This window comes from Monocercomonoides exilis, assembly GCF_001643675.1.
Source record: "Monocercomonoides exilis strain PA203 chromosome Unknown scaffold62-463630, whole genome shotgun sequence".
Classification (NCBI taxonomy): Eukaryota; Preaxostyla; order Oxymonadida; family Polymastigidae; genus Monocercomonoides; species Monocercomonoides exilis.
Genome location: NW_027150607.1, coordinates 145,455 through 158,757, shown reverse-complemented (window position 1 = coordinate 158,757; position 13,303 = coordinate 145,455). Strand labels below are relative to the sequence as shown.

At 39.4% G+C, this 13,303-nt stretch overlaps 3 protein-coding genes across 3 annotated transcripts; 2 read left to right on the top strand and 1 right to left on the bottom strand.

Annotated features, from left to right (window-relative positions):
• Positions 1–104: 104 nt before the first annotated feature.
• MONOS_1317 (uncharacterized protein) lies at positions 105–4,043 on the top strand (the record flags this gene model as incomplete). The annotated part of the gene is made up of 7 exons (XM_067865851.1): positions 105–162; positions 218–420; positions 482–824; positions 883–1,003; positions 1,113–1,203; positions 1,291–1,582; positions 1,680–4,043. The coding sequence occupies 7 exons, from the start codon at positions 105–107 to the stop codon at positions 3,434–3,436; spliced, it is 2,865 nt and encodes a 954-aa protein (XP_067719449.1). The 3' UTR covers positions 3,437–4,043.
• A 111-nt stretch (positions 4,044–4,154) lies between these two features.
• On the top strand, positions 4,155–12,222 carry MONOS_1318 (DNA-directed RNA polymerase large subunit). Its single transcript, XM_067865860.1, has 5 exons — positions 4,155–4,359; positions 4,428–4,593; positions 4,656–5,110; positions 5,225–5,414; positions 5,493–12,222. Exons 1-5 carry the CDS (start codon positions 4,193–4,195, stop codon positions 12,072–12,074), a joined length of 7,560 nt encoding a protein of 2,519 aa, XP_067719448.1. The 5' UTR covers positions 4,155–4,192; the 3' UTR covers positions 12,075–12,222.
• Positions 12,148–13,201, bottom strand: MONOS_1319 (putative 60S ribosomal protein L18a-2). The gene is made up of 5 exons (XM_067865871.1): positions 13,148–13,201; positions 12,894–13,073; positions 12,713–12,842; positions 12,533–12,642; positions 12,148–12,451 (listed from the first exon to the last, which is right to left on the bottom strand). Exons 1-5 carry the CDS (start codon positions 13,148–13,150, stop codon positions 12,350–12,352), a joined length of 525 nt encoding a protein of 174 aa, XP_067719447.1. The 5' UTR covers positions 13,151–13,201; the 3' UTR covers positions 12,148–12,349.
• Positions 13,202–13,303: the final 102 nt, after the last annotated feature.

Sequence of the window (13,303 nt, the reverse complement as noted above, 5' to 3'; positions counted from 1 at the left end):
TGAAGCTTCCTCATAATCTTTCAAAATAATAAAAATGAAAAACTATGAAAACATATAAATTATACATCAACTTTATTTTTTAATGGGTTGATCAAACAATTTACATGTTCGTTTTTATTTCGTTTATTTTTGCACAACAAGTATTTGGCTATGGAGCATCTGGTTTACAATTTGTTGTTAATGGTTAAATTTAATATTTGATTTATTGCTTTCGTAGACTTCAACAAACCAGATATGTTTGCTGGAATGGCAAATGGATTGCACAATGCAATTCGAAACACTTGCAATGGGAAAATTGGAGAAATTCAATTATATCCTGATTTGAATATGCTGCTTAATGATATACTTTTTGATGAGGAAGGAAATATGAATATGGATAATTTTAATCTTGATAGCGATACTGTTATTGGTCTTGCCATCGTTTGTAGTAACAAAATTATTTATTATGATATTTCTTTTATCTTTTTCAATTTTTAACTAGAGCCTGGGAATTCCAATTGCTGTAATTGTTGTATTTTGGCTTTGCATTCTGATTTACTGGGTTCTTTGGATTTTCGCGCAGTGTTGCCAATGCTGCTGTTGCAAAAGAAGGGAGCCTGTTTGTTGGTGTTGCTGCTGGAAAATTGCGGGACCTAAACCATGCTGCGTTTGGTGCACAAAAATTTTCTTTTCTATTGTTACTGTTATAATGGCATTTTTCACTGTCGTTGGAGTTGTAGCATCGTTTCAGTTTCCTTCAGTTATCAACGATGTTGAAGAACTTTTCCCAAAAATGGAAACATTTATGTCGAAAATACCTGCTCTTGGTTCAGCTATCGAACCAAGTTTGACTTTCGGAATTCTTACAATTATAATAATTTAAATTATTTTTTTTAAATATAGTTCCAGAATCTATGGGCGTTGCAGTTGATAATTTATTTGACTTTGTTACAAATGAATTTCATAAAGTACCAATTAAAGAAACTTTAGATAAAGCAGAAATTTTTGTTTCAAAAGCAATAAAGTATGTTGGTTTTTCAATTAAATTTTTATTTTTTAATATTTTATGTTTATTTGTCGGATTTCTAAATGCGCCAACTGTCGTTTTATTTTTTATTAATAATTATTCATAGCAACATAAGTGAAGTTGAAAGAGTGGTTTCTAATCTTCTAAACGATTATACATTTATACCGTTAAAAGATGATGTTAAAAAACTGAAAGCTGTTTGTCTTTTTTTTTTTTAAATTTTCTTTTTCACGTTATTTGTTGATACGATGTTCTTTTCCCCCACTTTTTTAAAATTTTTGTAGTCAAATCCCCAGTGCAGCTTGCATGCGGAATATGATGGAAGCACAACTTCTTATTCACTGAAACCTTTCAGTGGAAATGATTTACAACAAATTACCAGCAACGTCGATTTTAGAAATAGCGTTAAAAATGTTCACAATTATTTGCATCATTTTAATAATCCAGAAAGTGATATATCAAATGATTTAAATAATAGCATTGAATCACTTCAACAATTAGTTAATTTGGACGATGAGAAAAGTGATATAAAAGTTCTGTTGAGTGATTTCGATGAATTGAAGGTAAGAGTGAATGGTATGTCGATATTGCTATTTGATTTACTTTTTCAATTGATTTTTTGTGTTATTGTTTAAAATTTTGACGATTTTATAACTTTATTTGTGTTATTTAGCATTTCTGGATGAAGTTATTTCAATTGAAACCTTAAATCTGGATGTATTGAATGAAATAAACAGTAAAGTTGAAACAGCGATTAAAGGTAATTTAAATTTGGATCAATTTGGAGATGGATTTACTGAAAATGTAGACAAAGTAACAACAGATAATGTGGCAGCCATTTACTTTAAATACATTCAATCCAAGTTAAGATGCGCAGGGATAAATTCTACTGATGGAAACATGCTTGGTGGCTCGGATTCAGATTCGTGTGAAGAGGCTTTAACTATTCTCCAAGATGAACTGAATATTACTCTGCCAGATTATACTGTTCCAGCTCCAATTTCAGTTAGGAAGCTTAAGATGGCGAATGTTGGATTTGATCGGCAATTATCATTATTTGAAACGAGTAATGACTTGAAAAACGATGGTAATATGAAACCATATATTGATGAATTTTATAAAGCATTGGATGCTGTTAGTTCATCAGTTTCGAGTGCGTTAACTTCAATATCAGAAGGCAAGGAATCTTTCCAAGGAAGTTTCGACATTACAAGTATTCGTAGTTCTATTGAAGGCATCGATGGTCAGATAGATTCTATTAAAGATACTATCGATCCGATAAAAACTCAAATGACTGATGTTTTCAAGCCAATTGCCAGTGAGTTAACTGAATTCAACGATCCTTCAAATAAATTAGTTGAATTATGGGAACAGTATGTCGTTCCGTATAAGAAGTACATCAATCTCGGAGCGTATTTGTTGGCAGCAGTGCTGATTCTACTGTGTGCCATGTATGCACTTCAAGTGATGTGCACATTTTGGTGCCGTAGCTCGTGCTGCTTTTGCTGCTGTCAGTGCGGTGAATTTGCCATCTTTATTATATTTGGACTTGTGATGTTGGTGTTCGGAATTCTCGGATGCGTTCTTCGCGAACTCAGCAAGGTTGTTTACGATGAAAATGGATTGATTCCGATGCTTACAGAGTCGAATTTTCTTTCAAACAATGAACAAATAAAAGACATGCTTTCACAGATAACTAAGTTGACAGAAATTTCTTTTGGAGGAATGACAATATCGCTTGATTTTCTGAAGGAAATAGATGGCAAATGGCTGTGTGATGTATTAAAGATGTATTTTCAATACGACGAAGCAGCGGACGATGCAGAGCAATCGAAACCACTGCATTTGATTACAGACGGACTTCAAAATGTCATTGACGAACTTATCACAGATTTCACAAGCGAAGAAACGCTGAATTCTTTTGTCGATGGAATCAAATTTGGGAAGAAGCTTATTAAATCACTTCAAACTGACATGTCAGTCGTCGGAGATAAAGTTGATGTTTTGATCAATGCAGCGTTAGATATGCTTGAGCCTAAAGTTGTTACTCCGCTTTTATATTCAGTTATGGATGTTCCTCTTTTGACGCTGCCTAACATCCTGATGATGTTCTGGATGATTTGTCTGCTTTTGTTCATCTTCTTCTTCTGCCATGTCTGCTGCATGGGATGTGGGCGTACATACTGGCCGAAGTATGTTCAAGGAGAATATGACTCAGATGATGAAGAAGATGTCGATGGGCACAGAAAGCATAGACGGCATCGCCACAAGCACGACAAGCACAACGACGGGGACGACGATGACTCGACAGACAGCAAAAGACACAGACGCCACAGGCACAGAAGACACGACGACGAAAACCCGTCATTGGACGATGAAGCTGACGACTACACAGTCAAAGACAGAGGAATCGAAATGTCAGAATTCTAATAGCTATTTGGAATTATGATTATTGTTATTGACTTCGATCTTATCGACTTCATGTCGTTGCTTATATAATTGAGTACATTCTGATTATTGCATAATGAACAGAATGTTCTATGCGTAAAAATATATACAACTCTTTTCTTTCTAAAGAAGTTTGAAAAACTCTTTTTTTCCACTAATTGAAAGAGAATATACAACATTGATTACTTTTGTATATCATTCTATTTTATTGAAGTGTTTTGTCGATTTGACTTATATTGGTGCGAAGAAATGTGCTTCTTTTTAAGCTTAAAAACTTTTATTCACTTTTTTAGATTATTTTTAATTGCATTTTAATTCGTATTATTTTGTGGAACTAAGCAGCGATTTTATTTTTCATTTATCTTAATAATTCTACTTTATTTGTTATGATACACTGTTGTTCAACTTTTTATTTGCATTATTCTTCATTTTTATTTCCTTTATTTCTTTTGCAAAATCCTTAATCATTTGTATAACTTGTCGATATATCCATTACATTTGCAAATCCTTTTGTCTATTCACTTCGAAATAATATTTTGATTTATTAATGAATCACTAAAACGAGTATAACAATACATCGGTAAAAAATTAAATCATTATCTTTAAAAGCATGATAGCCTTTTCTTCCATTTGATAAATGCTGTACTTTGGCAATAGTTAGAAATTAATTTTTAACTCAGATTATACAAATTTTTTTTCAGATCAGGATATTATTATTTTTTTGTTTTTGGATTACTGATGCTTCTAGAGATACAAGGTGTTAATTTCGGGTTTTATACTCAAGAAGAAATTAGGAAGATAAGTGTAAAGCAAATTACAAATCCAGCAGTCCTAGATACGATGCAACTTCCTGTGAAAGATGGTTTATACGATTCTGCTCTCGGACCATTTGATCGTCGCGGAAAGTTTGATAACACGCATATATAAATTTAAGTTCTATTTAATTTATCATGCGTTATTACTTTGTTTGTAGCTTTTCTTGTGGTACATGCAAAATGGATTATGATCATTGTCCAGGGCATCTTGGCCACATTGAACTTTGTACTGTAACGTACAATCCTTTACTTTTTTCTACGCTTATGCGTGTACTGAAGTCGATGTGTTTTTGTTGTCATCATTTTCTTAGAAGCAATGATGAAGTATATTTTTTTGGATTTAATGTTAGTTTAAAAGATTCTAATTCATATTTTGTTTATTGTAGATTGAACGTTACGTTTTGTCTATGCATCTTTTAAATATTGGATCATTGTCAAAGCTTGCTGAACTGGAGTCTATTCCTCTAAATGTAAATGCAATTGCATCTGCTGAGAGGCGTGCAATCATAAATAAGAGCAAAGAAAAGGAAGAAAAAGAGGAAAAGGCAAGCCATTCTGTTAAAGGAGAAAAGGCAGAATCTGACAGCTCCGAGGATGATACTCCACTTTTAACGTTAGAAGAAGGAAGAACAATTATAAGAAACAAACTTGATGAACTTTGGAAATTTGTAAGAGAAGAAACAAAAAAGCTTCAAGAAAGTGGGTCTTCAAAGAAAACATTTCAAGGATGTCCTTCTCATTTGTCGGAAAAAGCCAAAACCACACATATTTTAGCAAAGAAAAAGCAGCTATTGAGATCATTTTTCAGTGATCTTCCTATTAAATGCCAAAATTGTGGAGCGTTTGCTTAAATTCATTCAATGTTTATAATTCATATTTTTAATTTACAAAATTTGATTGTTGTGTTTATTTTTATGTTTCTCTTTCAAATGCTTCCAAATGGATGATCACCAAGAATTCAACCAAAATTACGGCAAATCGAGCATTGCAAAGTATTCAGAACAAGGATCACTCCACCAAAAGGCAAATATGGAAATCTTTCGGACGACTCTGAAAGTGACAGTGACTCTAGCGATGGCAGTCAAAGTGGCAATGAAAGCAGCGAGAGTTCAACCGCTGCACAAAAGAAATCAATTGCAGCAGTTGTATGCAGATTTTTTGAAACAATTTCTTTTGAAATATTCATTTTTTATATACTTAAATCTATTATTATGCACTTTCAGAGCTCGGCTTCCCAGAAGAAATCAAAAATGTTGAAAGAATATTATTTGCGAGATCTGGAAACGATGAAGGATGGAAGTGTCGTTGAGAAAGGAGGCAAAGGTCTTGTTTACATGCCACAGCACACTGTGCAAGCGCATCTGATGGCGCTGTGGGAAAAAGAGCGCGAGTGGTGCACAATGGCATTTGGATCAGCCAACAAATACGATGCATTGAGATACAATCCTCACCTTCCGAATGGCGTATCAGACAATTATTGGGGAGCTGGAAGGACTGGAGAAAGAAAAATAACACACAAAGCAGGAAAGCAAAATGAATCAGACATTGAGTCTCTTCGCCCAGTTGTGTTGAATGGGATCAATGGAGAATCCGGCCAGCCAAAAGCGAGTCAAGGCCAGGATGCTGATACGTTCTATGCGTCTTTAATTCCTTCTCCGCAGCACTTCTTCATCAGCTGCATTCCTGTTGCCCCAAACAAGTTTCGTCCTGCTTCTGTGCTGATGGGGCAGATATTTGAGAACTCCCAAAACATCCTCCTCTCCAAAATCATCACTGAAAATAACATCCTCCTCAACCTTGTCAAGCGGCAAAAGGATGCACAGGCTGGTATCAGTTCCACTGTCAACCTCGGATCGTCTGCTTCTGCTGCAATTTCGCGCGTAGCGGGACAAATCGTGCCAGGCGGAGCACATCTTCCCACTCTGGATCAATATGCACGCCCAGAGTACATCGAAGACCAGCTGACTCAGCACACCATTGAGCTGCAGATCTTCGTTAATAGCCTTTTTGATTCATCCTATGCTATGTCTCAGTCTTCATCTTACAGAATGGTTTCGTTTGCTCAGCAGATGGCAGGTGCACAGCAGGATGTTGGACAAGGACTGAAGCAGATTCTGGAGTCAAAGGAAGGATTGTTCCGGATGAATATGATGGGGAAACGTGTCAACTACACTGCTCGTTCTGTCATATCACCTGATCCTGCCTTGGACACCTCAGAGATTGGTATTCCCGAAGTATTTGCGAAGCACTTATCTTTTCCTGAGGGAGTGACAGAATTCAATGTGGAGCGTCTGAAGCAGATGATCATCAACGGTCCAGATGAACATCCAGGTGCAATTGGACTGGAAGACAGCAAAGGACGATACATCGACCTCACACACTACTCTGCTGAGTCAAGGCGTGCACTCGCCAAGCAGTTGGGCACATCATACCATCTGAAGACAAGCAGTGGAGCTGCTGGTGGAGGAATTGCTAGTGCTGCCACATCGCTGATCAACGGTGGCAAGACACCTGCATCGTCGAGTGTTGTTCTGCAGTCGATGCGAAGAGGCGGATGGACCAGCGCCGAGGGAGGTGGGGTGTACAATGCTGCTCCAGTTGGATCGTATCCACGGCGTGTCTATCGCCACTTGTGCAGCGGCGATGTTGTTCTGATGAACAGACAGCCCACTCTTCATCGTCCATCAATTATGGCCCATCGAGTGAGAGTGCTCAAGGGGCAGAAGACTATCAGAATGCACTATGCTAACTGTGCCACATACAACGCTGATTATGATGGTGATGAGATGAACATGCATTTCTTGCAGCGTGTTGCGGGGAGGGCTGAAGGATACAGCATCATGTTTGCAGACTACCACTATTGCTCTCCTGCTTCTGGTGCTCCTCTTCGTGGGCTTATTCAGGATCACGTTGGTGCAGGTGTGCTGCTTACGAAGAAAGACACTTTCTTGACTCCTTCAGAGTGGATGCAGCTTGTCTATGCTGGTTGCATCGATGGAGATGGCTTTGATTCGCCAGAGCTTCCTTCGATGCAGACTGTGCGACCAGCCATTTTGAAGCCAAGGAAGTTGTACACTGGAAAGCAAGTGATAACGGCACTTCTGGAATTCATCACACGCTCTTCCACAACTTCTACCACTGGCAACGACGATAAAGGGAGAGGCAGAACAGATGAACAAGGAAGAGCCAATGGAAATAAAGCAGGGAATGCAGATGCAGTGGATGTTACTGCACAGTCAATGTATTCATTGGCATCGAGTGGATTAGGCATGAGTGTGAAGTCTGGAGAGAGCAATGTCAGCGAAGAGAACAAAGGAGAAATCGGAGGAGGTATCGGAAAGGGAAGCAGAAGAACAGGACGCCCGCCGCTCAATCTTATCAGCAAGACAAAAGTGCCAGCTGATTTGTGGGGAGAAGGCCATGAGCTTGAAGGTATTGTGAACATCCGCAACAATGTGCTTCTACATGGTGTGGTGGAGAAGTCGCAGTATGGTGCCTCGTCACATGGGCTTGTCCACAGTGTGCATGAATTATATGGCGCTCGGTCTGCCGGCGCTCTTCTGACTTCACTCGGGAGGCTGCTGACAGCATTCATCCAAAACTACCACGGATTCACCTGCGGCATTGAAGATATGATCTTGGTTGAAAGCGCGACGAAGAAGCGTGAGGAGACTTTGGAGAGAGAAGATGACAGAGTCTGGGAGTGCTATTACGAGTTCATTGGAGATCAGAAACTTAAGGAAACCTTTGGCACCACTCTGCCTGCCCTGAAAGCAGTGCTGAAACCTGATGCCACTTCAAAATCTCCCATTTTGCCGCACAACAGATTTCCTGAGAAATTCCGCACGTTGCTGGCAACATGCATGCGTACCGCTCAAGACATAGCTCGTTTGGATGGTATTGTCAAGTCTCGTCTGCACAAAGTGACATCTGAGACAATCAAAAATGCTATTCCATCTGGTCTGTTAAAGTCTTTCCCATCAAACACTCTGGCACTTATGACCACATCTGGTGCCAAAGGGTCAATTGTCAACTTTTCTCAGATCTGCTGTCTGTTGGGCCAGCAGGAGCTGGAAGGCAAGAGAGTGCCAATGAACAGCTCTGGGCGCAGTCTGCCGTGCTACGAGCGTTTCTCGATGAAAGGAGTGGCTGGTGGGTTTGTCTACGATCGTTTCTTGTCTGGCTTGCTTCCAGGGCCATACTTCTTCCATGCGATGGCTGGGAGAGAAGGGCTGATTGATACGGCTGTGAAGACATCTCGTTCTGGGTATCTGCAGCGGTGCTTGATCAAAGGCATGGAAGGGCTGCGTGTTGAGTATGATGGCTCAGTGAGAGATGTGGGCGATGGTTCAATTGTGGAGTTCTTGTATGGAGAAGATGGAACAGAAGTAGGTGCAACGAAGATGCTGCAGAACTTCGAGCTGATGGCAATGAATGCAGATGTGCTGAGAGAAAAGATGGCTGAGGAAGAGAAGATTGCTCGTATCCAGCGTATGAACACTCTGATGTTGAAGAGAGAAGCGCAGAAAGAAGAAGGAAAAGACGGAGCAGGCAACCAAAAGATAAAGGATCCATCAGCAATGGACATTGAAGTGGAAGATCTTCTGGGAATGAACTTGGACGAGGAAGAAAAGGCGATGAAAGAAAGCCAACAAAAGGAAATTGAACTGAACAATAAGCTTCCAATGAATCCAATTGAGAAGGCGCTGTTTTTGGATAATTCGATAGTTAATACCTTGTCGTCCATTCCTTTGTTCAAATATGAGAATCAGGAAGAAGAAAAAGAAGAGAAAGATTCCAAAAAGAAGAGTAAAAAAGAGAAAAAAGAAAGCAAAAAAAGAAAATCCGAAAAAATTGAAGAAAATTCATTCTCTTCTTCTTCTTCTTCAACAAGTTCAGATGCTAATTCAAATACTTCAAGTTCAGCTGAATTGTTTAGTGCAAATGACCCACTTCTTGCACGTTATTCTCCTTACAACACATTCGGTGTCACCAGCGAGGCATACTTCAAAGCATTAGCTGCATTCACTTTCAAGAATCGCTCAAAATTCCTTCCTGATGAGCCAGCAAACAACGAGGAATCTCAAAAGACAAGTAAGCACCACAAAAGCAAAGTGAATGACAATAATTGCTATGATTTTGCTCTCTCAGAACTGAAACTGAACACTTTCGACAAAGTGAAAGAACGTGGATATCCTTTCAACACCAACATGCCTTCTCCATTGACTGACAAGTCTTTTCTCGCTCCTTCTGCTTCTTCCTCTCTTTCTCCCTTCCTTGCCTCCAAAACCTCTCGTCTTCCTGTCTCTGCACGAGAGTTTCTCTCTCTTGGCCTCAAGCACTACATGCGCTCGCTTATCACCCCCAACGAGATGGTCGGTATCATCGCTGCTGAATCTATTGGAGAGCCATCTACGCAGATGACACTGAACACATTCCATCTAGCTGGCCATGGTGAAATCAATGTGACGTTGGGTATTCCTCGTCTGAAGGAAATTCTGACAACAGCCTCAATCGAAATGAAGACTCCCACGATGACTGTGCAGCTTGCTGAAGGAGTGACACGCGAAGAGGCCGAGCTGATGGCACAGAAGCTGAATCGAGTTGTTCTGGCTGATGTGCTCAAGGAAATTGTGATACAAGAGTGGATCGAGAACGCGTCTGGTGCTGAAGCTTCGATGGATCATGCTGCACCGCCGCGTCTGTCTTCGTCGTCGAAAGGAGAAAACACACAAATTGTACGATCGAAGTTTGCTGTGCGCAGAGTGGAGATCCAAATGGACTTTCTGCCGTACTCAACCATCACAGACTCCCTTGGTGTGGAGAAGAAAGCGCTGAAGAACATTTTGAGAGAAAGACTGACGAAGAAAATACAGAGCGAGCTGAACAAAGCAATCAAAGCTAAAGCTTTTGAGAAGGATGTGGAATCATTAGAAGTTCAGAAGGCAATCAACGATGAAGCAGGAGAGAGGAAAAAGAAAGGCAAAGACGATGATGATGAAGAAGGAGCAGGAAATGACGAAGACGAAGCAGGAAGCGGAAAGAAGAAAGCGCGCAAGGGCAAAGGAGGTCTGATGCTTGAAGCAGGAGAAGAAGACAATGATGATGAAGACGAAGATGATGATCAGGATGAGATTGATGAAGAAAGCGCAAAGAAACACCACAAAAAGGAAAAAGCAACATATGATGATGATGAGGATGATGATGAGTCTTCTGAAGCAGCAAAGGAAGATGATGATGAAGACGAGGAAGACGAAGACGACGATGAGGAAGAGGACGATGAAGAAGAAGTTGCAAAGAAAGGCAAAGATAAAGCAAAGGAAAAAGCAAAAGGCAAAAAAGAAACTAAATCAGCGAAAAAGAGTGGCAAAGAAAAGAAAAAGAAGACTATCAAATCATCTGATGCAATGGATGCGGAAGAAGATTCCGAGTCAAGTGAAGACGAAAAAGAGAAAAAGATGGAAAAAGACGAAGAAGAAGAGGAAGACGATGAAGACGAGGAAAGCGCAGAGGAAGGAAAAACATCTAAAAAAGCCAAATCTCGCTCATCCAAATCAGTTTCTGAATCTGAACCTGAGAAAGAGAACGAAAAGCCCTCTGCAAGTGCCGAAGTCGAAGAGGAAGAGGAAGAAGGCGACGAAGAAAGCAGTCCGCGCTTCACAGTTATGCTGAATGTTCCTGTGCAAAGTCAGAGGGTTTCTATCCGGTCACTTGTTGAGAAGATTGCAAAGACATTCCCACTTCGCTCTGTCAGCGGAATCAAAAGAGCCAAAATCTCTGAAGCTGATAAAGAGGTCGAAGTTACACGTGTGAATCCACAAACAGGAAAAACAGAAAAAGTGAAGGAGAAAAAGAAGGTGCTGATGCTGATGACTGATGGTGTTAACTTGCCAGCCATGGTTGCCTTTGATTCGATCTTCGCAGAAGGAATTCTGAACAGGCGGAGAAGAAAGATTAAGAAGGAGCTGAAAAAGAGGAAGGCACAGTTAAAGGCAGAGAAAAAGAAGCAGAAGGAATCCAAGAGAAAGGAGGAAGACGACGACAGTGAAGACAGCAGCAGTAGCAGCAGCGACTTTGACAAAGATGACGAAATTGAAGTCGACCTTCGAAGGCAGCTTGCCAAACTTGAAGCCAGCATGGAAAATGCGTCTGTTCTCCTTGTTGATTCCATTGTGTCTAACTCAGTTTATGCGATGCTTGTGGCGTATGGTGTGGAAGCAGCCAGAGCAACCATCATCAGTGAGCTGCGGAGTGTGTTCAATGTGTACGGAATTGGTGTTGATCCACGCCATCTGGCGCTTGTTGGAGAGAAGATGACATTCACAGGAGGATACACGCCGTTCTCTCGTGTTGGAATGACAGACGTCGGCTCGCCTCTGCAGCGGATGTCCTTCGAGACGACACTTTCGTTTATGAGCCAGTCAGCCATTTCAGGTGAGTCTGATAACACTAAAACAGCGTCTGGTGCAATTGTGGTGGGGAGAAGATGCCGCTTGGGTACAGGTGCTGTGGAGGTGATGCAGGATATTGTGAAGGAGAAGCAGCTTATGGACATCAGAAACAGCGAAATGGACTGGCAAGATGAGCAAGCGCTGACTTATCAAGCTGGTCTGGAATCAGAAGACAGAGCAAACGAAGAAGCAAACGAGAAAGATGAAGGTCACATATTCGGTGCTCAGCATATGACATTTGACGATGCCTATGAAAATGAAGAAGAGAATGCATATGGAATACAAATACCACAAGATATTGACGAAGTATACGATGATCTCATTGACGAAAATGAAGAAGATGAATATTCTTGAAACTAAAAGCTCACTTCAAATTTTTTTGTTCCTCGATTTATAGAATTTTTCTTGTTTTTTCATTTCACTAAGCTGATAAATGCAGTCCTCACTTCTCTTTCTGCGTTTTCCGTATTTAACATATGAATATTTGATTAAACGAAAAGAATTTTTATTTTTCTAAGAACCTTCTTCTCTCCATTAGAAAAAAGAAATTTGAATTTGAATTTTTGCATTAGGAAATGGATTATTTGATCAGAATGCAAAAATCATGAGGTGTGAGGAATATGTGCTGATTACCAGATGGTTGATGGACGTTTTGCCTTGAAGACTGTTCTGTAGTCGCGTGTTGTTGGTCTTCTCTTTCTGTGAAGAAGAGGGAATTTCAAGTCAGGATTCTGTTTATTTTTGAAAAAAATTGCGAAACAATTGCAAATAGAAATAAAAATATAAAATCCGCATAAAAAAAATTATCATACGTGGAAGGCCTTAACATTAGCACGTCTGCAAGATTTGCTTGGAAGACGAACAACAGAGATGATATGAATACCAGTTTTTTGTGCAGCGTGACGTGAGGCCATTTCATTGTCTTTGAGATAAAAAAGAAAAGCATTTCGATAATTAAACAGAATTAATAATTCTTTAATTCATTCGCATACACATTTGCTGAACAGCACCGCATTGTGTAACATCTCTATATTCCTTATACACGTTGTGAATTCCTGTTCTGCTTTCAAATCTCAAAAGAATTCCAAAGTTTTTAACTTGAAGTGGTCTTTTCTCAACAATCTACGATCAAATAATTTGAAAATTGCAAGATAAGAGAGAAAATAAAAATACCTGCTTGATTCTCAAAATCTGGCAGTTTGACTTCTTTGTCTTTTGAAGACGAGTCATGTAGTAGTTGTACTTTGAACGAGCAACAACTGCATTTTGTGCAAAGATTTTCATCTTGTACAACTTTGGCTTTTGAATTCTTGAGTTTGGATAATGACGTCCAATGATTTCGTATTGCCTCAGCTGAATAAATGCAATGTGTTAGTATGACAGTATCGATATATAATTAAACTATGGCAAAAATAGCAAAAAAATACCATTTTTCTTTTACAGTCTGATCTCTATGCCAGTTAGGCTTTTTTAGAAGACCCCATTAATATTTTCTTTTTAAAAATTATTCTCTATTGCATTTATTTTTAAAAAGGAGAAAAAAGAATATAAGAATAAACTGTTTCAAAATTTGAAATTTTATT

Bases quoted from the DNA above. Each gene is read 5' to 3' on its own strand.
- MONOS_1319 (XM_067865871.1), bottom strand. The intron at 12,843-12,893 runs GTATTTTTATTT...ATTTGATCGTAG, and splicing joins AGATTTTGAGAATCAAGCAG to ATTGTTGAGAAAAGACCACT. The intron at 12,643-12,712 runs GTATGCGAATGA...TTTATCTCAAAG, and splicing joins CGGTGCTGTTCAGCAAATGT to ACAATGAAATGGCCTCACGT.
- MONOS_1318 (XM_067865860.1), top strand. From the start codon at position 4,193: ATGCTTCTAGAGATACAAGGTGTTAATTTCGGGTTTTATACTCAAGAA. The intron at 4,594-4,655 runs GTATATTTTTTT...TGTTTATTGTAG, and splicing joins TTCTTAGAAGCAATGATGAA to ATTGAACGTTACGTTTTGTC. The intron at 5,415-5,492 runs GTATGCAGATTT...ATGCACTTTCAG, and splicing joins AGAAATCAATTGCAGCAGTT to AGCTCGGCTTCCCAGAAGAA.